The 23,926-nt window shown below is 66.2% G+C and overlaps 2 protein-coding genes across 6 annotated transcripts in view; one reads left to right on the forward strand and one right to left on the reverse strand.

Annotated features, from left to right (window-relative positions):
- BAIAP2 (BAR/IMD domain containing adaptor protein 2) overlaps positions 1–2,724 on the forward strand; it is a 39,183-nt gene extending 36,459 nt beyond the window's left edge. For all 5 annotated transcript variants that reach the window (XM_064395907.1, XM_064395902.1, XM_064395900.1 and 2 more), the window contains one exon: positions 796–2,724. In XM_064395907.1, the coding sequence (XP_064251977.1) occupies positions 796–865 (70 nt within the window). In that variant the 3' untranslated portion in view covers positions 866–2,724. The remainder of the gene's footprint in view (positions 1–795) is intronic.
- On the reverse strand, positions 2,566–22,949 carry AATK (apoptosis associated tyrosine kinase). Its single transcript, XM_064395897.1, has 14 exons — positions 22,746–22,949; positions 13,390–13,523; positions 12,304–12,445; positions 11,417–11,496; positions 11,184–11,302; positions 10,611–10,698; positions 10,404–10,537; positions 9,697–9,781; positions 8,959–9,080; positions 8,685–8,834; positions 5,531–8,603; positions 5,246–5,414; positions 4,832–5,059; positions 2,566–4,651 (listed from the first exon to the last, which is right to left on the reverse strand). Exons 1-14 carry the CDS (start codon positions 22,828–22,830, stop codon positions 4,623–4,625), a joined length of 4,638 nt encoding a protein of 1,545 aa, XP_064251967.1. The 5' UTR covers positions 22,831–22,949; the 3' UTR covers positions 2,566–4,622.
- Positions 22,950–23,926: the final 977 nt, after the last annotated feature.

Consider the following 23,926-nt stretch of genomic DNA (forward strand, 5'->3'; position numbering starts at 1 on the left):
GCAGGGAGGACAGGGAGTGCTTGGTGGCTCCCCAGGCAGCTAGAGGGACCCCCAGAGCTGCCCACAACCCCCAGGAATTAACTCCTGCTGGGAAAGGACAGAGGGGACCTCCTGGAGAAGGGGTAAGCATGCTCCTCATGCCAAGGCAGTCCTTGCACCCTGTCCTGGCCAGGTGACGATGGCAGCAGGAGAGTGCTGGGGACACCCCAGGTAGGTGAAACCCAAGGTCAGCCTGTCTGGGCCCTGGACTCTGACAAGCTCATCTAGCTGTCCTTATTCTCCCACACTTCCTTTTGGATTTAACTTCCCCAGAGGCAGCACAAGGGCTCTGCAGGGAGCTGCCAGCTCTGCCCTTGGCAGGAGTGAAGCCATAACCCCCTGCTCCAGGGCTGGGTGATCCCGCAGTGCTCCCATCTGTGGGAACTGCTGGAGTGCAGCCTTGGTGGAGGCTGGAGCAGCTTCATCAGCTCTGGCTCCCATTGGCATCCCCAGCTTTAGGCTGAAGGAGAGTGAGATAGAACTCCCCCTGCAGCTGTTCTCGGCTCATCTCTGACCCACCATGGCTTAGCTGGGAGAGGAGCAGAGTTGTGGGGGCAGCCGAGGAGTGGGGGCAGCTCAAGGAGTGGGGGCAGCTTGGCTGGGGGCTCCACAAGGCAGAGCTTTTCCAGTTGAAGCCCTTCCCAAATGCTGCTGGTCCCGGGGACTCGCCAGTCACCGCTCGCTGTGCCGGTGCCCTGTCCTCTCCAGGCCTCCACACCCTGTTAACTCTTCCTTCCTCTTCCTCTTCCTCCACAGGAACCCCTTTGCCAACGTCCAGCTGAAGCCAACGGTGACAAACGACCGCTCGGCCCCGCTCATCAGCTGATCCGGGAGCGCTGGCGCCCGCGTGGCACTCGCCACCCCTCACCCTCCTCATCCTCCTCGCTGCTGCATGCCCAGCTTCCCAGGACTCCATTTCTAGGCCGAATTTATTAATCCTGCTGCTTTGAAAGCCAAAGGCTCAAGCTAGTGCCCTAGTTCTCTCTTCTCTAGACTCCCTCGGTGGCAGGGGGTCACAGCGCTGCCATGTCACCTGTCCTCTGCCTGTGCTGAGTGTGGTGGCACTTCCCGGAGTCGGGGCAGCGTGTCCCAGAGCCGGGGTGGCTCCCAGGCCCAGCAGCAGCTTGCTGTGGGTGGGGAAACAGGCTCAGCTGGAGAACAACTCTCCGTGGGCTCACAGTGCTCCAGGCAGAGAGGACACAGTGCCCCTGCTCTCCCTGCCCAGACAGGAGGGACCCCCAGGCCAGGCAGGACACCGGGACACCCTGCAAGCCAAGGCATGGTGGGTGGCACAGGCAGCGCCCAGGCCGTGCTCCGGGCTGGGGCAGGGCAGTGGGTGCCAGCACTGCAGCCCCCGCTGGCACGGGGTCAGCTCCGGTCCCCGAGCCCCTGCTGTGCCAGGGCTCGGGATGCTGCAGGGAATCACGGTACTGCTGTAAAATATAAGCTAGGAAAAAAACACTCGTGGAGGAGAGAGCAGTGTGTGAGTGAGCCTTGGGGTGCCCCTGCTCGCTGCAGACAGGAGCTCCCATCCAGACCTCTTGCTTGGCTGTTTGCTCTTCCTCTATTCCTAGGGCTGCATGAGAGAGAGAGATAGATAGAGATCAATATATATCAATATATATACACACACACTTGCTAAGCTTACTGCTGGGGGTGCCCACGAGGAAGGTGGCTCCCGCAGCCCTTCCCGCAGCTCCTGAGTGGCCAGGGTCACATCCTTGCTCAAAAACAGGGAGAGGAGTTTCCAGGCAGGAACTGTGTCTCCCATGGGTGAGGGCTTGAACCCAAACAGAGTTTTTGCTTTTTCCGTTGTATTTCTCCTTTTGCACTTTCTGCTCACTGGTGCAGCATGTCCTGGTCCCCGCAGCCCGGGCAGTGGCTGCTTGGCTGGGCACTGGGCAGGGCACAGAGTGTCCCCAGCCCAGGGGCTCGGTCCCAGTCAGATGTGGTGGCTCATCCCTCCTGTGTCCCCTCTGATGGGTTTTCCAGCTCCACTGCAGGACAACAGCTTCTCCTGTGACTGCCCAGGCTCCGGCTCTGCACGAGGGTTCCCAGCTCCATGATGTGCCTCCTCTTCCTCTCCCAGGGCTGGAGCAGATGGGTGGGGGGTGGACAGGGCAGGGGCAAGGGAAAGGGCTCTGCTGGGGGGTGAGGCAGTGGTGGGAGAGGGCTGGTGGTCACAGCCCGTGTTGGGGACAGGCCTGGGGTCCCCTTGGCCACTGCAGTGTCCTCTTCCACCCCCGTGCCAGGGGCTGTCCCCTGGGCCCCCCAAGCTGCCACCCTGGCTCCAGCCAGCCCCCGGGGGCTTCGCTGCACCTCCTGGCTCGGTGGCACCTGTAAGACGTAACCTGCAATAATTTTTTATCAGAAAACATAATTTATGAGCAATTCAACCTCCCCCAGCCCTCCCTCCTGCAGTGTTTCCCCTGGCCAGAAGCTCCTGCCTGGCCCTGGAGCGTGGCCGGGGCCCTCCTGAGCTGGCTCCATCCTGGGTGCTGGGCAATGATCGGGGCAGGAAACGGCTTAAGATATTTTAAAAACTTTATTATTGGCCCGATGAGATTTGACACACATGCTGGGAGCTGTATGGAAATCAGCACTGATAAAAAATACAGCAATTATGACCCGTATTGAGAAAATAGACCATGTAAGAAGAGCCTTTCTATTAAAAAAGTTACCCAAGCCACAGCTCTGTCCTTATCCGCCCTGGGGGCCGGGACCTGCGGCGCCATAGACCAAACCTGGGGTGTGGGGTGGGGGCTGCACCAGCACCCCTGGGTGCCAGGGGCTGAGCAAACACCCCCCAGTGTTGGGGAGTGCAGGGAAGGGGGGATCAGGGGGTAGGAGGGTGGGTACTGAGGGAAGGGAACCCTGGGAGCATCCCAGTCCTGCATGGGCAGCAGCCCTGGGTGCTGCACCCCTGGTCAGGGAAGGGGGTGGCCCTCCTGTTGTAAAGGAGAAGGAAAAAGCTTGGGAGAATTGGGGTGGGGGGGTTACAGGCCAGGTGGGGGCTTGAATAAAACACTGAAATAAGCACTAACTGCTTAGTAGGGGGGAGGAACTAGCATGGGGGTATGGGGTGGCGTGGCCACCCTGGGGCTGATGTTGGGGTCCCCCACAGTCCTGGGCTAGGGAACAGCCCCTGGCCCCCACAACAGCACCCTGAGCACCGAGGGCACTCCAGCTGGGACACAGCTCCAGGCTGGGCTGGCCATGGGAGAGGGCGGGAGAAGGGTGGGTCAGTACGGGGACACCTCTGCCAGCACTGGTGCCAGGCTGGGCTGGGGACAGGCTCAGCCCATGGGTCCTGCTGCCAGAGCTGCGTCCAGCCCAGGGTGGGATCCTCTGTGGCATGGAGCAGAACCCCGGGCACCAGCCCCATCCCACGTGGGGGCTGTCTGTGCAGTGTCCCTCATCCCCCTACACAGGAGCCAGGACAGGGGCAGGGGCTCAGGGGGGACATTTCTCACCTCAGGGTTTGGTCTATAGACCCCAAAAGGAACCAGCCCTGAATTCAAGGTTTCGCTCAGCTCCGCTTACTTCTATTTCCTTCCGGAAGCTGGAATTGCACAATTATCCTAAGCCTCGAATGAATTTTAGAAAAAAAAAAAAAAAAAACAAAACAAAGAAAGAAACAAACAAAAAAAACCCAAAACAACAAAGAACCACGAGCGCGCCCCCCTCCCCCCCCTCCCCAATAAGTCTCTTTGGCAGCAATAACTTAAAATCGCATCAATGTGGGTTCAGTCAACAGCAAGTTTTGGTTTTGGGGTGGGGTTGGGGTTTTTTAGTAATTTTGTTTAAATACAAAAATAGTCAGGTTGACGGGTCCCGGTGGGGGATACCCCCCCCACAACCAGCCCTCCACATGCTGCTCCTCGCTACAATGGGCAGGGGTCCCAGCAGTCCTCAGGGTCCCCAGCTGGGACTGATCCCTGCAAACCAAGGGAGGGGAGCTCCAAAGCCATGGGGACCACACTCTGGGTAGCTGGTGGCACCCCTGGCACAGGAAGTGACATCCAGACTGGCAGCAGCCAGTGGCCCCTTGGTCAGGAATGTCATGGAGTGCCTCTGGGGCAGCCATGGGGCCGCTGTGGGACAGCTGTGGGACAGCCAAGCTGCCACAAGGTGCAAGACTGAGCACAGGGCACAGGGAGGGGGACAGCCCGGGGGAGAAGGGGTGTGGGGACAAACTGCCTCGGGGAGCACATGTAGGCAAGAAGCCAAGGGGGAACTTCACTGGGGAGGACACTCCGCAAATGTTAGCAAGGTCAGGGCACTACCCTTGAAACGCTATAATTTATATATATATATGTATATATATATATATATAAGTGTCTATTTTACACGCACGCTCACAGCCACCCGCACACGCGCACGGCGTCACCGTCACCCACCGCCTGGCCCCGCGGGGGCCGCGCCGGCCCCGCTCCCACTCGAAGCAGCAAACGAGTTCCTTGTGATAAAATCTGCCTAAAAACTGCCGAGCGGGGTCTGGGAGCCCACGGGCGGCCCCCGCGCCGGCCCCGCCGGCCCGCGCCGCCCCGCTGCCAGGGCAATGCCGGCTGCGTCCCGCGGGCTCACTCCCGGTCACCGTCTTCGCTGCTGCCTGCAACGAGCAGAGAGAGCCTTCAGAGGGTCCCGGACCCCCACGGGACAGCCAGCCCTTCGCAGGGGTGAGCGTCCCCATGGGGCACAGGGACACGGCGTCCCGTGGCTGCCAGCGTGGATGGCACTGGGACACGGCCGCACTGGGCACCCACAGAGTGGCATCCCGAGGGGGACTCACCTCCTATGGAGTCCATGTCCGAGTCGGAGACGTGGGTGATGGAGAACCGGGACACCGGGGCGGGTGAGACCGTGAACCGGGAGAACTGGATGGGCAGCACCTGTTTCTGCGCTGGCACCAGGGCGGGCACGGCCGCGGGGGGCTCTGCCGGCGTCCCCGGCAGCGCGGCCACCAGGGACTGCTTCACTGGCATCAGTGGGAAGTCGTCGTCCCACTCGAAGCCACCGCCTGGGATACAAAGTGAGGGGGCTGAGTCCACTGTGAGCCCCACAACCTCTAACCCCATCACCCCATAAGTGGCCCTCCATCATGCCATAACTGCTGTCCCCATCACCCTATAACTGCCTCTCCATGACCCCATAACTGCTGCCACCACCCCACAATCACCAGCCCCACGAGCTCCTGGTCTCTTACTCTCTTCCGAGGCGTTGCCGTCCGAAGAGTCGTCAGAAGCTCCGAGCCTGTCCGTGGGGCTGGGGGGGCTGCCACTGGCAGGGGGCTGCCCCGAAGGCGAAGGGGGCTGCCCCGAAGGCAGGGTGGGCTCTGGGAAGCTCTGCTCAGCCAGCTCCCGCGTGGGGCTTTCCTGAGGATGGGGAAACAGGAAGGAACCTCAGTGGGGGCTCGGCTAGAGACGGCTCCCATCACCAAAATGACATGGAGGCATGCACAGTACCTGGCTCTGTCCCCCAGAGCACCCACCTGGTCGAAGAGGTAGATGGTCACATCGTCGTAGAAGGAGACGGCCTTTTTCTTGCGCTCCAGGTCCTCGCAGAAGGACTCGGACAGCAGGCTGGGCATCTTGAGGAGGCTGCGCAGGTTCCGGCCGCTGTGGCTCTCGGCCACCACGATGGGCACGGCCGCCGGCTCCTCCTCGCTCTCCTCGCTCTGCTCCTGGATGTTGTAGCAGCGCAGCTCCTCATCCGACTCGTCGCTGTCTTCTGTGTCCTCCTCCTCCTCCTCTGGCTCCTCGCGGCGCTCGGGGGCAGCCGGGGCCGGGGAGAGACCCGGCGGTGATTCACCCCCAGGGACCAGAGTGCTGGGACCCCCTGGCGCGTCACCTGCCCCAGACCCCTCCAGGGGCAGCCCCTGCTCCCCAAGCCCCAGAGCAGGGGTCACAGTCTGTTTGTCCCCCACTGTGGCCCCCCCAAGTCCAGAGAGGCCCTCGGACACGCAGGTCCCTCCAACAGCTGATGGCTCCCCAGGGCTCACTGGCACTGGGGTCAAGAGGAAAGTCTTGGGGGTGACAGAGCCTGGGGGACAGGTGTCTGTGTCAGGGCGCGGGGGGCTGCCCGGCACCAGCCCCGTGCCAGCGGGGCTCTGCTCGGTGCCAGGCACCTGCTCCGGTGAGCTCCCGGCCCCTGTCGCCACCCAGTCCCCCTCCAAAGCCACCGCCGCTGCCGTGGGCACCACCACCGCGACGCCAGGCGCTGCCGGGGGGCTGCCGGGTGCCCCCGGCGGGTGCAGCGGGTCCTCTCCTCGCCCTATGTCCTGCAAAGGGGAGCGGGGACCCTCCTCTGCCTCCGGCGTGCGGGACCCATCGCTGTCCCCCTCGTCCTTGTGGCCGCGCTCGGCCTCGGCGTCGCAGTCAGAGAAATAGGCAGAGTCGCGGTAGGGGCTCTTCTCGGCCAGGTCGGCCGGCTCGGGCCCCGGGCCGCTGGGCAGCCGCGTCTCGGGGGCCGCAGCCTCGCCCTCGCCCCCCGGCAGCCCCGGGGGCGGCTTGCCCAGCTGGCTGAAGGCCTCGGGCTCTCGGGGCTCGTGGGGCTCCTTGAGGACGAACTCGGGGGACTCGTTGTTCTCGGTGTCGTAGCCGCTGTCGAGGGCCCGGGCCTGGCCGGCGGGCGCGAAGGCGCCGGGGCTGAGCACCTCGCAGGAGCTGGCCGTGGAGGGGATGTCCAGCGACTCCAGCGAGTCCGGCGTCCCCACCTGCTTCTGCAGGGACCTGAGCGCCGGGGCCGCCTCCGCCCGCTCCGTGTATTCTCCGGAGAAGTCGGTGAAGACGCCGGAGGTCAGCTCGGCCGTGTCCTCGTCGCTGCCCTCGTCCGCGCTGGGGAAGCTGCTGCTGGAGAAGGTCTTGTCCGGCGTCCGGTCGGCGTCGCTGGCGGCACAGGCGCCGCTCTCGGCCGCGGCCTCCGCGGGCGCCTCGGCGGGCTCCGCTGCGGGCTGGGCGCCGTCCGCGCCGGGCTCGCCGGGGGGGCCGGGGCTCGGGGCGGCCGTGCCAGCCATGGGGGAGGCGGCTTCCCCCGGCCCCGCGGCGGCGGGGGGCAGCGGGCTGCGGGCAGGGCTGTCCCCGGCCGAGCTCTCCTCAGGGTGGGCATCGCGCGGGGCCCCCGGCGCAGGTGGCGGGGCCGCGGCGGGGCCCCAGGGCGCGGCGGGGCTCTCCGCCAGCGTGCCGGGCTGCGCGGGGCCGCAGGGTGATGAGTCACGGCCGTGCCAGGCCTGCCGCCGCGGGGAGGGCGAGCGGCACGGGGAGGAGGAGCCGCCGGCCATGGCGGGGGGCTGATCCTGCCGCGGGCGGAGGAAGTCGTGTCCCGGCGGGGACCCCCCGAGCTGGGGCTGCCCGCGGGGCACCGTGCCCAGCGGCTTGGCCATGAGCCCGCGGAAGGTGATCATGCGGCGGTAGCACCAGCTGTCGCCGGCCGGGGGCTCGCGGGGGCTGCCGCTGCCGATGTTGTTGTTGGAGGAGCTGTTGGAGGCCCACGGCTGGCGCTGAGGCGGGGGGCTGGCAGCGGCGGGGTGGGGGGCGCTGGGGGGGCTGTCCTCGCCCAGCTCCAGCGCCACGCAGTCCGGCGGGGCCCCGCTCGGGCCCGCTGCGCCCCCGTACCCCGGCGGGCTGTAGGCGCAGTTCCCCGACGGCGAGACGCCCAGCGGGTCGGCAAAGACACCGGGCTGGAAGGCGGGGACGGGCCAGTCCTGGCCGCCCGGCTGGGGGGGCTCCTCCTCCAGCAGGTACCCCTCGGCCCCGTGGCTGGGGGACGGCTCGTAGCCCCGCGGCTCCTGCCCGGGGCAGGGGTAGGGGTAGTACTCGGCGCACTCCCAGGAGCCCTCGGCCGCGGGTGCGTGGCCCAGCAGCGGCTCCATGCTCAGGGACACGGTGGGGCTGCCCGACTCCGAGTCGTAGGTGCCGCCGCTGCGGCCGCCCTGGGCTCTCCAGCAGGCCGGGGGCCGCAGAGCGCCCTGCTCGCCCGCCGGGCTGTAGGTGCACATGGCGTAGTCCAGCTCGGCGCTGCCCTCGCCGGGGCCCTCGATGCGGATGTAGTACTCGCTGCCCAGAGAGGGGCTGTGGGCGCCCAGGATGGGCACCACGCCGGGCGCCGGCACCCCGGGGCAGCCGGACGCCTTGCACTCGTAGCAGGATGGGGACACCCCCAGGCTGAGCCCCGCCGTCGTGGCCGGGTAATAGAGGTCGTGGTAGCGGGCGGCGCTGCTGGGGCTCAGGGACCCCAGGGGGGCCTGGAAGTGCTCAGTCTTGGTGTGCTCCCACTTGTACTCGAAGTTGAGGCCGTGGCTGGTCTCCATGACGGTGAGGATGTCGTCCCCGTCCGAGGGGAACCCGTCGGCCGAGAACTGCTCCAGCAGCGGGAAGGACGAGAGCTCGGGGCCGTGGTGGCTGCCGCTGGCGCTGCCGTTGGGTTTCATGGAATTCCAGCGCTTCTCGAAGTCCTCCTCGGCCTCCGTGGCCCCCTTGGCGCACAGGTAGGACAGCAGCAGGTGCACCTCCTCGGCCGTGGGACGCTGCTCGGGCTGCAGCCAGCAGAACTGCATCACCTCGTACCTGCCATGGGGAGCGGCCAGCGTCAGCCCGGCCCCCGCCCGTGCCGCGGGGCAGGGGAAGGGGGCACCTCGGGCTCCTCACCAGCGCTCCGACAGCGACAGCTTCAGCTGGGGCTTGGGCAGCTTCAGCTGCTGCTCCTTGATGGCGTAGGCCAGCACTTGGCGGTCAGAGTAGTGGTCGTAGGGCTGGCTGCCCAGCTCAAACAGCTCCCAGATGGTGACGCCCAGCGACCTGCGGGCATGGCACCATGCTGGGGGTGCAGGGAGACCCCACCCTGCCCCGGAATGTCGACCCCAAAACCACCCCAGTGCATCCCGTGAGGCTGCAGCCCCCTGTGCCCCCCAGAGCCGCTCACCAGACGTTGCTGGCCTTGGTCTGGTCCACCACGAGCAGGTTGCCATGCACCTCGTCGATGAGCTCGGGCGCGATCCAGCGCAGCGGCACCCACAGCTGGTCGGCCGTCACGAAGTAGTCGTCCTGCCAAGTGTGCAGGGTCAGTACGAGAAGAGAACGTCAATCCATGGCGTCAGGGACCGGCCACACCGCGGCACTGCCACCCCCCACCCTCCATCGCTGCCCCCCGTGCCCCTTGTGCCCCCACATCTGCCCCCGGCCTGTCCTACACTGCTCCTGGCACCTACTGTCCCCTGTTGCCTCCCCTCCTTCCCCCCTCTGCCCCTCTGCTCCCCACCCGAGCCCCTCCAGACCCCCAGTTCAGCAGTCCCAGCTCTGCAGGAGCTGTGGGCAAACTGGAGAAGGACAGAGACACAAATGGACGGGTGGGCTGTGCTGGCAGCTGCCTGCAGGGTCCTGTGCCTGGCAGAGGGGCACGTCTGGACCAGCCTAGGCAGTGTCACCACATTGGGTGGGTGCCAGGGCACACCGGGTGGCACTCAGAGTCCCTCACAGGGTGGTCTGAACCCCCCTGCACCCCAGCAAACACAGGGGTGCCCCGACACTGCTGGGGAGGGGGGATGTGTGCGTGAGGGTGGGGGAAGGCTCAGTGGGGTCTGTGCCAGGGCGGGTGTGCGTGGGGGTACCGCGGGATGCCAGCGCGCAGCCCCTGCCCCCTCCTCCCTCCAACCAGCCTTACTTTGTACTTGCAGTGCGAGAGCCCGTAGTCCCCGATCTTCACGGTGAGGTCGGCGGTGAGGAGGCAGTTCCGCAGGGCCAGGTCGCTGCCAAGCAAACCCGGGGCTGTCACCGGCACCGAGAGCGCGGGGAGCACCCACCGGGGAGCGGCTGCGGCGGCGGCGGGGCCGTTCCCCGCCCGGCTCCGGGCGTGCCCGTAACGCGGCTCTCAGTGCACAGCAGGAATGCCTGCCCGGCCCCAGCTGCGCCGCTGTCCGTCCGTCCATCCGTCACACGCCGAGCCAAGCAGAAGGCGGCTGTTCCCGGGCAACGTGAGCCCTGGCACGGGGCCGGGCTCCCGGGCGGCTGCCCCGGCTCTGGGCGGGTCACGCAGCCGGGCACAGGCAGGACCCTGCTGCTGCAGGGACCACCAGGGCTGCGCTGCCCTAAAGGAGTCCCTCTGCGGGCCCCACGTCCCCCTCCCACAGCTCGAGCACCCTCGTGGGGACCCACCTGCAGAGCCAGGATCGGGTGGGGACGCTCCGGTGGCCCCCGATGGCAGCACGCCCCCTCCTCAACAAAATCACTGATGCTGGAGTCTCCATCTGCAACTCACTCAGCACCAGGATATTGTTGGGCAGGAGGAGCAGTGGTGGGGCAGGAGCACTGGCACCTCGGGAACCCCCCTGCAGACCCCACACTGCTCCCCCGGAATGCAGGACAGCCTACCTGTGGATGTAGTTGTTCCTGTGCAGGTGCAGGACGCCGCAGGCCACCTCGCACGCCATCCTCTGCAGGGTCAGCAGGTCGGGGGTCATGGCCTCGGCCCCCCGGCAGCTCCGCAGGTACCCCTTCAGGTCACCCTGCGGGCAGTGCCACTGTCACCCTCGTGCCCAGCGCCCGAGGGCACCGCGGGCAGCAGGCACAGGGACTCACCAGCGGGCAGAACTCCATCACCAGCAGGTACGGGGTGACCTCGGCGCACTGGGCCAGGCACTGCAGCAGGTTGGTGTGCTGGAGGGCTCTGTGTGGGCACAGCAACGGGGGCGTTTGTGCACTGCCACCCTGCCTGTGCTGGGACTGGCATGGGAGGGGCAGTGCAGCCCCCCAGAGCCATCACCCTTCCCGTGCCAGGGGAATGGCAGCTGTCCCCAGGAGCCATCGTCCTGCTGCACCGGGGCTGCCACAGGGGCTGCCGGGAGCGGGTACCAGCACGTCCCAGCGCCCGCGATGTGTCACAAAGGGACATTTGTTCAGCTGTGCTGGGGCAGGAGCAGCCCCGTGCCCCCCCTGCTTGGCCCAGCTCTGCCCATGACCTCACTGCTGCCCCATGGCATGGCTGTGGCCCCTCACAGCCCCGGTCCTGCCACGATGTAGGGACAGAACTGTGCTGCCCCAGAGCAAGGGGCAGCCACGGCTCTGCCCGGCAGCTGAAGGTGACATGGAGTGGATCTGCTCCCATGCCACAGCAACCTCACTGCCAGCACTGTGGAGTGACCCCAGAGGTACCTGTAGGGCTGTGCTTCTTCCAGGAACTGCATCTGGTCCTGCACACTGGCACTCGCCTTCAGCTCCTTCACCACCACCTGGGTGCTGCTGATGCCCGAGTTCACCTCCCCCAGGAACACCTGGTGTGAGGGACAGGCTCGTTCCTCCATCCACACCCCAAACCCCCCTGGCACAGCCGAGGCCCCCCATCCCACCGGGGTGGGGTGTCCAGGGGTCCCTGGCCCCGGGCTCACCTTGCCGAACCAGCCATGGCCGATCTCCTTCAGGTACAGCAGGCTCTGCCGCCCCAGGTCCGCCGACTTGAGGAGCTGCACTGTAACAGAGCCCATCCAGCTGCCCGCGTGTCCCCCTGCCCACACCTCCCCCTGCCCATCTGCCCGAGCTCCCCACCAGTCCCAGCCAAGCCCTGCTGTCCTCACCGTGCCACCTGGTGCCAGGCCTTCTGCCACCCCAGGATGCTCCGGAGCACCCATCCCCAGGAGTCCTGCATCCCAGGCATCCTCGTCTCCAGGCATCCTCCCACGATCAGGGGACGTGGGGTATCAGTGTCCCCGAGCAGGATGGCAGCAGAGCTGGCTCCCTGCCCCTTCTCCTCCGCAGGGTGTGCAGAGCTGAGCCCGGCACAGCGCTGGCATTTAGCCCCCTCCCAGCCCCCCCGGCACAGTCCAGCCCCTCGGGAGCCCGTGCCAAGGGCAGGCAGCAATGGGACCATTGTTGGTCCTTTCTGCCCCCCCAGCTGTGGCCATTCTTTGGGCAGGGAGTGACACGGGGTGGGAGGGGGCACAACCAGGCACCCCCCACATTCCTCTCCTACTCAGGGCCTTGTTTACATGGGACCAGGACTCGTGGATGTCACCGCTCAGGGTGGCCGTGTCCTGTCCCACCCCGTGCTGCTCCCCCGGGCTGGGACACGCAAGTGCCTGGAGGCAGGGACAAGGGACCCTCGCACAGGGGGACCCTGCAGCATTCCCCAGGGACTGCGGCTGCCTGTCCCTTGCCAGGGCTCTGCTGGAGCTGTCCCTCCACTGCAGGGGACACCCAGCATCCCCAAATCCCCCCATGCCCAGTGATGAGAGACCCCAACCGCAGCATGCAGGGGTCCTGCCCTGCCCAGGCTTACCTGAGCGCCCCGGCTGCTTGGCCATGGGCAGGGACACCTTGGTGAGGGGCAGGACATAGACCTCGGGGCCATGCTGGGGGGCAGGCGAGCCCTGGGCCGACAGCTCTGTCACGTAGTCGTCCCCCTCGGCGTTCTCAAACTCCTGGTTCAGGGCGCAGGGGGGTGACACACCGAGTACGACAACTGACCCCCTGGGCTCCCCACTGCTCTAGTGCCCCACACACCCCTCTGCCCCGACAGGCTCATGGGGGCCCCAAAATGCCCCCCTCCCTGCACACAACCCTGCCCGCCCTCGGGGGAGGCACACCCCCCCCACCAGCCATGCCATTACCTGTCTGCTCCACCCCGGCAGCCCCCGGCTCCCAAAAGCCGCCCGGGCGAGCAGGTAGGTGACGGTGAGCATCTCGCCGTGCCAGGCTGTGCCTCATGGCGCTGCCGACCCCCCCGGCACCGCACCGTGTGCCATGTGCCACCGCGGGCCACGCGCGGACACCGGCCCGGCCGCTCGCACATAAATAGGGGTGCGGGGGCACCAGGGGGTCACTGTCCCCCCCGGCACGGCGAGGTGCTCCGGCGGTGTGGGACGTTACACAACACCCGGCGTGTCCCCCCAGCCTGACCCCCTCCCGCCGCGGGCGCCACAAGCCTCCACAAAAATCTCAGCAATTAGGGAAAAAGCGTTTTCTCGGCACATTCTGTGCCTGTGAGGTCAGGGTGCCTCCCACCCTCGGGGGCGTGCGGGTGGGACCGGGCCCTTAACCGTGCCGTGGCCTGGCCCCGCACGGAGCCGGGAGCACGGATGGGTCAGGATACGACCCCAAGGATCCTGAATCCCACAGATCCACGCTCTGTGGAGCTGGGATCCAGGATTTAACCCCCATTGTGCTGAGCCCCGCAGCCCCGGCACGCAGCGAGGGGCTGAACCCCTCCCTCCCAGCGCTGCTCTCCTCAGCCAGGACACATCCAGCCCTGGCGCTGGGGCGGAGAATTCTGCACCAGGAACATCCAGACACCTCCATCCCTCGCTGAGCCCTGGGAAGAGCCCCCCACCCTGGCCTGGGAACCCCTCCTGGCCCCTCAGCTCACCTTGAAGCCAATGTCCCCCTTCTTGCAGCACAGACAGGCCAACATGAGGAAGATGAAGGTGAAGAGCCCCGAGAAGGAAACGGCCACAACAGCCAGCGAGGAGGACCAGGAGAGCTCACTAAGGGGGGTGCCGTCTGTGGGGACACGAGGTGGTCAGGGCTGGGGGCACCAGGGAGGGGTCACGGGGCATGGGGAAGGGACACGGCGGCACTGGCTGGGCACCGCATCCTTGGGGCACCAGCACACCCCAAATCCCAGCACCTGCCACCCCGCTCCAGCTGTGCGGTGCCCCATGGGGTGGCAGGGCACACGGTGGCAGTGGAGGTGGCCGTGTCACAGCTGCCCATCCCCAGCAGGCCCCGCTGCCAGCTGCAGCTGCCACATTACTATTCTGCCCGGAGCCTGCCCTAACAACCGGCGCTGTTGTGGTGGGAGCAGCCGGAAGGTCGTGGCACTGCCAGCAGAGCCGGTCACCAGAGACCCCCACAGCCCCGCGGTGCCCGGCTGGGACCGGGGCCCTGTGCTCAGCCATGAGCCTGGCACAGACCCCTGCCCGTGCCGTGGTCCCCCCCGGGTCACCAAGCCGGTGCCAGGGATGCTCGTGGCACACACGTGGCTCCAGCACGTGGCCCACAAGCATCCCTGTCCCTGTGCCCTGGCCACGCTGCCCTGCTCCAGAGCGGGCTCCCCTGTGTCCTTGAGACTGGCACCTGAAGGGCACCAGGGCTGGGGAAGGTTCCTCTGTGCTGGTGGGCACCGGCAGCACCCACTGCCCCCCAGGCACTGCCCAGCACCACAAGGGGTGGGCACAGGACACTCTGGCTCCTGGCATAGCCCCATGGGCCTTGGCACAGCCCAGCCATGCCAGGGAGCAGGGAAGGAGCTCCAGAGCCATCTTCTGAGGCTCGGGATGCAAAGCCGAACCTGGGAGGAGCGGGGGGCGGCGTGCCCCCCCTTCCAGCTGGTTTCCATGGTGAACACACTTTGTACCGCCAACGTCACCATTTTCCCTGGATAGTGGGACAGCAAAAGAGAAAATGACTCACTGAAAAGAGCCTTTGAACGGCAACGGGGAGCAGAGCACGGGGACAGGAGCCCGTCCGAGGGGAGCGTCAGCTGAGCTACCCCTCTGCTCGGGAACTGGAGGTTCCCAAAGAAAACAACAGGCCAGTGAGATCCCGCTGGCCCTGCCTCAGTTTCCCCACCTGCACAGCCAGAGACCTGGGAGCCATGACCAGCCCAGATTGGTCATGGGCAAGGGCACCACACTGCCATGGCCCACTGGCACCTTCCCTCCCTGTGCCCACAGCAACGGCAGCAGGAAGTGTGGCATCATCTCAAATGCCAAATTATCCCAAATCCAGGTCAGATGCACCTGCAGCAGCAGCTGCTGGAGCACTGGAGTGCAGGGAGCACCAGGACACGAGGGACACCAGGACACAAGGGACACTGGGGCACAGGGCTGGCTGAGTGCAGCCTGAAGCACCCCAGGACTCTCAAGAGAAACCAGGGCCCCAAGCACATCCTGCCCTCCTTTCCCAGGCTCTGCCTCCCACTCTGCCAGCAGCAGGGAGGTTCCCCTGGCACCGAAGCCATGCCCTCCCCTGGCACCGAAGCCATGCCCTCCCCGGCTCAGGCTGAGAACGGCCAGCTCCGTGCATCCCCCAGAGCTGCGGCGGCGCTCGCAGCCCCTGCACGCAGCGGCCCCGCAGCCAGGGATCGCCGCCCTCCCCCGCCAGCCCCGCGGCAGGGCACACCTGGGGGCTGCGGCCATGGGCTGGGGGCAGCAGACGGGCCACAGCTCCAGGGACAGCCGCCCCAGCCTCACACCCAGCCCTGGCAAACGGGAGCGGAAGGGACACGGGGGAAGAGGGGGATGCCAGATGCCGTGAGGTGCAGCGGGTGTAATGGGGTGCAATGGAGTGTAATGGGGTGCTGCAGGGTGCAGTGGGATGCAGCGGGGTCTAATGGGATGCAGTGGGGTACAATGGGGTGCAGTGAGGTGCAGTGGGGTGCAGCAGGGTGCAATGGGATGCAGTGGGGTACAATGGGATGAAGTGGGGTACAATGGGGTGCAGCAGGGTGCAATGGGGTGCAGCAGGGTGCGGTGGGGTGCAGCAGTCGCCCTCCCACCCCACGAAGGCACCGCGCACCGCGGCCGGCACGCCCGCCCGCCTGTCCCCCGCCTGTTGCGTCGCCCACCCAGCGGGGTCGCGGCCCCTCGGCGGCTCCGAGCGGGCCCGGGCAGTGCCGGTGCGGGCCCGGGGCCGCTCCGCCCGCAGCACGGCCGCCCTCCCGCCGCCGCTGCTGACTCACGTCCCCGGTGTGCGCGGCCGCCGGGCCGGCCGGGGCCCCGCTGCCGCCGGCGGGCGATGCTGCGGCCGCCCCGCGATCCCGGCGATCCCGGCGGAGCCCGCCCGGCCGGCGGCGGCTGACGTGTGCGGAAGGGCCGAGCCGGGGCTCCCGCGGAGCCGGCGGCCCTCGGGGCTCCCGGCCGGGCACAGGCGCTGCCCAGGCTCCGGGCACGGGCACGGCACGCCCCGAGCCCGCTGCCACCGCGCCCCTCGCTGCAGCACCTACCGCAGGACAGCCCGTGCCTCAGTTTCCCCACTGGTGATTCCCAGCTGCCCTGGGAGGGCTCGCAGGGTCATCCAGGAGGGGATGGATGCTCTGCTTTGGCACCTTGGGAACATGGTCCATACATCCCCCCTTCCCTCTCGCCGCCCACCGCGGATTCCAGCCTGGAAACATGCCAGATCCTGCTGGGAAAGGTTGGATTTGGGCAGAGAGAAGTGCAGGATGTGGGTAGGAAGCAACACAAGATCGGGGCAGGAAATGGGGCAGGATTTTGACAGAAGCAGGGCAGGACTGGGATGGGATTTGGGCAGGGAGCAGGGCAGGACTGGGGCAGGACTGGGATGGGATTTGGGCAGGGCAGGACTGGGATGGGATTTGGACAGGGAGCAGGGCAGGACTCGGGCAGGGCTGGGATGGGATTTGGGCAGGATCAATCACTCACGTCCCTCAGCCCCTCTGGCCACGGGCTGCTCGCTGCCATCCCAGCCCCATCCACTCTCCCTGGCATCCCGTTAATCCCCGTGCCCATGGGCAGCTTCCAGGGAAGCAATTTCACAGCCCGCAGGACACGCTCTGCTCAGCCACACGCACAAAACCCCGCTGCCGTTTGGGCTGTGAGCACGGGGGGACCGTGCAGCTCCGGGGGAAACTGAGGCACCAGCAGGAACCACCCTGGCCCGCGCCCTGAGCCTGGAAGCCCCTGGCGTGGGAGCAGCCGTGGAGCAGGGTCGGGGCTGGCAGTATCCACGGTGCCTGGCACGGAGCTGGTGCCCACAGCATCCTCCCCGGGGATGCTCAGGATCCCGGCACCCCTCGCGGTGGTACCCAGAGCCTGCTCCAGCGGGCTGCTGCAGGGTCCAGGCATCCCCTCCCCTAAAGCAGGAGCAGCAGCACCCTTTATCCCCATTGCTGGAGACCTTTTCCCACCAGGAAGAGCCAGAGCCATCCGAGCAGCCTCTCTGGTGATTAATAGATCAGTTAATTGTGAATTCCAGGCACGCCTGGCTAATCCCTTCTCCTTCTGTATCTTTTAACGTGGCGTATTTCACCAAAAGGATTGATTCTGCCCTTTCATTCTGGTTTTACCATCTCGGGCTGAAACAGCAGCAAAAAATAAATAGGTGGAAAATAACAGAAAATCATCCATCATTTTCTGAAGCAACGAAATAAAAACAAGGACTGTGCTAGGGACAGGCCGGGCTCCGGCGTTGCTGCGCACACACCACGCGTGTCAGCCTGATTAGGGACAAAAAATCAAGTTCCTCCATCAAAGCCCGCCCTGATGCAGAGCCAAGAGCCAACAATTCCCTCTGTTTCCACAGAAAATAATTGTAATATTATTATGATAATATAATTATTATAATGTAATTCTAATAATACTCTATATTATAATAATATATAGCAATAATATATTATTATTATATATAGGATATTAGAATTGCGTATGGAATTATATATAGAATTATACATGGAATTACATATATTGTATTTTTATATATAATTATATAGTCTCTCTGGATTATAGAATTATTAGTATTATAATAATATATTGTAATAAAAAAGAGAATATTATAAAAAGCATGGAAAACAAGCTCGAATTGATTATTTCAACTGAGCTCTCGTGCTTGTTGTTCCAAGTGAGCGCTGAGTCGGGGCTGTGCAGCCCATCCCACACCGCCCAGGCAAAGCCCCCGTCCTGAGGGACTGGGAGAGCCCTCGGTGTCCGGGGGCATCCATCCCCCCATGGCAGGGATCCTCAGTGTCCAGGGGCATCCATCCATCCCCCGGCAGGGATGCTCAGTGTCCAGGGGGCATCCATCCCCTGGCAGGGATCCCTCGGTGTCCGGGGACATCCATCCCCCAGGAGGGATCCTCGGTGTCCAGGGACATCCATCCCCCAGGAGGGATCCTCGGTGTCTGGGGGACATCCATCCCCCAGGAGGGATCCTCGGTGTCTGGGGGACATCCATCCCCCAGGAGGGATCCTCGGTGTCCGGGAACGCCGTGCCGGGGCAGGGCCGGGGGCAGTGCCAGGCACATGGCACTGGCCAGCCGAGGCTCGCAGAGCCCGGGCCCTTTACGTAACAGCGGGAGCAGCAGCGCGAGCAGGGCGCCCTATTTATATCCAAAACGCTCAGCCCGTTATGAAACGAGCAGCTCTGGCTCCGGAGCACGGCCCGAGCAGGGGGAGGCCCTGGGGGGTGAGGGTGCCCCGTGGCACAGGAGGGAGCCCAGGCTCGGGGGCTGGCTCTGCCCCCCAGCACGGCCCAGATCCCACTGCCCCAGCCCCGAGCGGGGCTCGGCATCGAGGACGCTCAGGACACGGAGCTGGGAGTGCCTGGCACCTCCCTGCCCCACGTCCACCCTCGGGTCAGTCCGTGGTGCCCAAATCACCTGCAGGCACGGGAACACAGACCAGGGTGGCTGGAAAATCCCTCCTTTGCCACAGGGATGGCCGAGGGTGGGCGCAGGGCACGGTGAGCAGCACATGACCTATTTTGGAAAGGTGAAAATGGTGGCTGGCATGGTGGCCTGGCAGCAGGACACCCTGGCACAGCTGGGACAGGAGCCTGGGAGCTGGTGGATGCCCTGCCCAGCCAGGGCAGTGCTGTTCCACTTACTGCGTTTGCCCACACTGGAATTTTCCTTCGCTCCAGTAATTAAAACAAACGGCGTTAACCCCGCTGCTGGCACCAGGCTGCAGGGAGGACGTGGGCATGGCTGGCAGAGGGGAAGGGGTAGGAAATGGGATCCCCCCAACAGTCTGGGCTGTGGGACAGTGGCTCTGTGACAAATTGTGGGAAATTCCCATTCCTCCAGTGCTCAGCCCTCCCAAATCCACAATCCCCACACACTCACTGTCCCTTGGCCAGTCCTGAGCTCCACCATGAGCCCAGTGCCAGCTCTGGAGCATCCAGGATGCTCTGTGTCCCCTCAGTGTCCCCGGTCATCAGGGCTGGGCGGCTCTCGGAGCTTGGCTGATGGCAGTGATGGCAGTGGCAGCGCTGAGGCGGCTGCGCCCTGCTCCGATGGTGCTTCCCTGGCTGTCAGGGGGATTAATGCCCCCAGGAGATTTATTTTCCTGCCAGTGGGCACGCTGAGTCAGCACAGAGCAGCTCCTCTCTGGGTCAGCCCTGTGACACGGCCCCGTGGGGTCCCTCTGTCTCAGCCCATCCCTGGGAGCAAATTCCCACTGGGGATGTGAGGGACCACTTGCCACAGGAGCCAAGGCCAGTCCTGGAGTGGCAGCAGTGCATGGCCAGGGCCATTATCCCTGCATCCCACCACCTCTGCATCCCACGGTGCCACTGTGCCACCAGCCCTGGATCCCTCTGTGCCACCATCCCTGGATCCACGGTGCCACCACCCCTGCATCCCACCGTGCCACCGTGCCACCACCCCGGCAGTGGGCCCAGCCCCTCTTCACTTGCCGGATCAGTGCAGCAGCACAGGGCGGCAGCAGGCTCAGCCATGGCCCCAGAGCAGCCCAAGTGCCCCTCTGACCCAAATCCTGGGATTTTCCAGCCCAGCAGTGGGATGCTGAGGAGGTGACGTCACACCGAGGCAAAACCCGGGATGCTGCCTGACTGCAGACACTGAACACCAACCACAGACCCCTGCTGGGTGGGGACCCCTCGGCTTAGCCCCCACCTGGCACCACGCTGGCAGTGCCATTGCTGTCTGCTGTCACCGGGGTGCCCAGGCTGGGCTCGAGGCGCACGGCAAGGCGGGCACCGGAGCCCTGCCCTGGCCGGGAGGACGCAGTGCCAGGGAGGGCAGAGCCACGGGCTGCCCGGGCACAGGGTGTCCCAGCAGGCAGCCCATGAGTCACAGCCCCGCTCCCCCCGGCAGCGCGGGGCCCTTTCAACCCCGGCATATTAATTTCTGCTAATTGGCTTTGACAGGGATCGGTGTCAGCGTTCCAGAACACACCCGCCCGTGTGCGTGGGGCAGGAGGGAGGGACAGGAGAAGGGGGGTGCAAAGGGGCACCCTCGGGGAAGAGGATCCTGGCTCTGTCCCCTCACTGAGCCAGGTGGGGCCTGGCTGCCCTGTTGTGCTGTGCCAATCTCATTCCTGTGCCAGGACAGGGGGCTTGCCACATGCCACCCCATGCTGCCTGCCCCCTGGCATCCCTGTGGGCACTGGGAGTCCCCTCCTGCCTGTGTGCCCAGCTCCTGCTGCCCTCCAGCCCAGAGTGCCAACCCCCAGTGGGAAACATGTGGCCAGACAGGACACCGGGCATGGTGCTGCCACCACTGTCACCTCCCAGCCGAGGAGCTCCTGCTGCCCTGCCCCAAACCCCCTCGGTGTGTCCAGTCCCAACAGCACCTTCCCCCCTGCATGGCCTGGCAAGTGCCAGAGTGTGCCCGGCCCTGGTTTGGGTTGCCAGGGTCCTTCTGCCTGCTATGGCCCCTTTGCCACCACGGTCCCCCAAGTCCTTTCCCATCCTTGTGCCAGGAGCGGCCAGAGGCACCGGACCCAGAGCACCAACACTCGCCATGCTGCTGTCACTGAGTGTCACTGGGGCACTGGATGGCAGCAGGTGCCAGAGGGACCCAGAAATACAGGGCTGGGGGGACCCCCTGCCCTCCCCTTTCCTCAACTCCCCAGGGCAGGGAGTGGGCACCCATTTCTCCCCAGGAGGTGTGGGGGGCATGCTGGGGCAGGCAGCGCTGGGTCGTGCCCCGCTGGTGGCTCCAGTGCCCTGGGCAGGAGCATCTCCAGGCCTGGCCTGGGAACGGGTGAAGAGAGATGGGAACCACGAGGCTGGGGGGCTGAGACCCTCCCCCAGCACCTGGAAGGGAAGGAATCCCTGGCAGAGCTGGCACTGACATCCCTGACACAGATGCTGGGACAAGCCCAATCCAGCAGGTGAAGCCAGAACACAGACAGCTGCACTGGCACATCCCTGTGGCACCTCCACCCCAGTGACACTGCTGTCACTGTTCCGTGCCACCAGGAATGGCCCAGCTTCCAACCATGCATTTCCAGGGAAGAATGCAGGACCAGGAGGAGATGCTTCCCTCAGCAGCACCAGAGCCCCGGGGCCTCTCCTGTCCTGCCCCAGCTGAGGTGCCAACATGCCCTACAAACTGCTTCCCCCAGCTCCTGGCTGGCACAAGCCACCCCCAGGGAGCCAGGCTGGCACAGGCTGCCACGCTGCCACACAGGCAGGAGCTGCTGCCACATGGACCAAATCCACAAAGCCGTGAAATCCAGAATCTGGTTTGTTCCCCCGTTAATTCCTCTCCGGTGCTGGTGGGTGGCAGCTGCACGGCAGCGCCGAGCCCTGGGCCTGGCAGCACAGCGCAGGCAGGGATGGAAACAGGGCTGGAGGCTTTGGAAACCAAACCTGCCTCGAGAACCCCCAGGCCGGCAGGATTCGCGTGGAGCGGGGCCGCACCAAAAACCAGAGCAAAATCTGCTCAGGGGCTGAGCCGGGCAAACGGCTCCGTCCCGGCACTGCCGCATTTCGGATGTAAATAACGAGATTTTAGAAGCAAATAACGAGCGGCTGGGGACAAAGTCCCCGTTCGGTGAGTCCTGGTGCGGCTCATTTCCAAATCCCCCCACGGATTCCGACCGTGCGCAGCCGGGGGAGCGGGAGCGGCGGAGGAAGGAGGGACCGGCAAGGCGGCGGGGAGGGATGCGGGAGCCCGGCACCGACAGCCGGAGCCTGCGGCACCACCGCGCCCGGCTCGGGCACCGCTTCGCCGCCCTCGCGGTGCCGGAGGAGGCGCCGGGAGCGGCGGGAGCCGCGGCACAGCCGCTGGGCTGGCGGAGCCGACGCGCGTTATCCCGGCTGGTAAACAAAGGGCCGGAGCCGAGCGCCCGCCGGACGCTCCCACGCGGGTCCCGGCGCCCGCGCGGTGCCGGCCCCGCACCGGGAGGGACACGAGGCGGCTGCGGGGGGCGGCGGCGAGGGGCGGCTGCGGCGGCCGCAGCCCCAAACCCGCACCGCAGTCGGCAGCCCCGCGCTGCTCCGCGGCTGCAGCATCTTCCTGCAGCTGCGCCGCGGCCGGAACACGGCGCTTACATAACGGCTGCGCCCCGAAACGCCGCCGCCGTGCCCCGGCACCCCAGCGCGCCCCGCCGCTGCCCCAGCCCCACCGGGCACCCTCAGCCCCCGGCTCCCCGGCCGCCGCGCCTCCCGGGCGGCGGGGGCTCCTCCGCGGCTCCGTCTTCCTCCCTCTCACCATCACCATCCTCCCTGTTGTTATTATTCCGTTCCAAGCCCGGAGATGCCTTCAGAGGCAGCGCAGCCCCGGGATTCCTCCGCGCTCCAGCCCGCGGAACAAAATGCCGCCCGGCTGCGGCAGCGATCCCACCGCACCGCCACACCGGGGTGTCCTACTGCCACACCAGGATGTCCCCCCGCCACACCGGGGTGTCCCACTGCCACACTGGATGTCCCACTGCCACACCGGGGTGTCCCCCCGCCGCACCGGGATGTCCCCGCACCACGCAGGGGTGTCCCCCGGCCACACCAGGATGTCACACGGCCACACCGGGCTGTTCCAGCACCACGCAGGGGTGTCCCCCCGCCAGCCCGGGATGTCACACCGCCACAGCGGGTCGGGTCCGGCTGTCAGAGCGCGTGCAGTGACATTCCCGGTGGTGAGGGCGAGGGGATGCTCTGCTCGCGGTGCAGCGCGATGCGGGGATGCTCGCTCCCGGTGCACCGGGGGACTGAGCCGGGCACGCGGCGGAGCACCGGGGGAGGCTCGGGGCGCGGGAGGGGGCGCGGGTCCGTCAGCCCCGGGGCTGCGGCACTTACCGGGGTCGAAGTGGGAGCTGAAGGCGAGGCTGGGGCTGAGGAAGGCGGCCGCCATGGCAGCGGCGGCGGCGGGGAAGCGGCCCATGGCGCGGCGGCGGCGGGAGCCCCACGGCCGCCGGCTGCCGCTGGCCCCGCGCTGGGCACGGCGGCGGCGGCGGCGGCGGCGGCGGCTCCTCCTCCATGGCGGCCCCGCGGCCCCGCGCCCCGTGCCCCGGGGAGGGGCCGCGCCGCCGCCGAGCAGCGGGACCGGGCGGGCGGGGGCGGCAGGTGGCGGAGCCGCAGCCCCGGGACCGCACCGGGATCCGCGTCCTCCCCCCCGGGACGAGCCGCCGCCGCCCCCGCGCGGTCCCGCCGGGATGGATGGGGGCCGTGGGGGACCCCCGGACGGGGACGGGACCCCCGAGGGGCATCCGCCACCCTGGAGCGGCCCCGGGACCCCCCGAGCAGGGCCGGGACCACGCAGGGGCTGTCACCCCCGGGAGCGGGGCTGGCACCCCCCAAGTGAGGAGCTGCTCCGGCGCTGACCCATCCCGGGCACCGCCGGCTTCCCGTGACCAGGAATGGGAAATAAGGACGGGATGGGCAGCTCTGCCCCCCGCCAGGCCCCCTCACACACACCCCGCACCCCATCTCTGCCCCTGCAGCCCCCAGCCCCATCCCGAGGGGGAGCAGCCCCAGCCAGGCCCGTGGTGCGGGGTCCCCCTTGGGCTGGGGGCTGCCCCATGTGGGGCCATGGCTCGGCCTCGTCTGCTCGACGCTACAGCCCCAGCACATGGGAGTGTGCCCTCCAAACACGGGATGCTCCAAAACCCAGCAGTCCCAATTCCTTGGCAGGGAACATGTCATGGCTTCACCCACACCCCTGGCAGCTCCCAGGCAGACCCGGGCAAAGCTCCGGGTACCACTGGTCACTGAGCCCACCTGGGAACCAGGCTGGACTTTCCTTCAGGATCATGGCAGGACAGTCCTGTCCCATCCTGTCCCATCCTATCCCATCCCATTCCTGGGAACCTCCTTGTCCCAGCCCTTGCTGGGCTCAGCTCTGGGCACGGGGCTCACACATCCCCACCACCAGTCTGAATATTTAAAGCCAAATTTTGCGTACACGATTAATTTTTTACAAGCCTTCAAGCCTGCACAGAACAGCACCACGCTGCACATGTCACGTTGCCACAAATAGA

This window comes from Passer domesticus, chromosome 20, assembly GCF_036417665.1.
Source record: "Passer domesticus isolate bPasDom1 chromosome 20, bPasDom1.hap1, whole genome shotgun sequence".
NCBI classification, from domain to species: domain Eukaryota; kingdom Metazoa; phylum Chordata; class Aves; order Passeriformes; family Passeridae; genus Passer; species Passer domesticus.

Coding starts and splice junctions, on each gene's coding strand:
- AATK (XM_064395897.1), bottom strand. CDS start 22,830: ATGGGCCGCTTCCCCGCCGCCGCCGCTGCCATGGCGGCCGCCTTCCTC. Junction 5,060..5,245: donor CGGCAACGCCTCGGAAGAGA/GTAAGAGACCAG, acceptor TTTGTATCCCAG/GCGGTGGCTTCGAGTGGGAC. Junction 4,652..4,831: donor GGACATGGACTCCATAGGAG/GTGAGTCCCCCT, acceptor TGCTCGTTGCAG/GCAGCAGCGAAGACGGTGAC.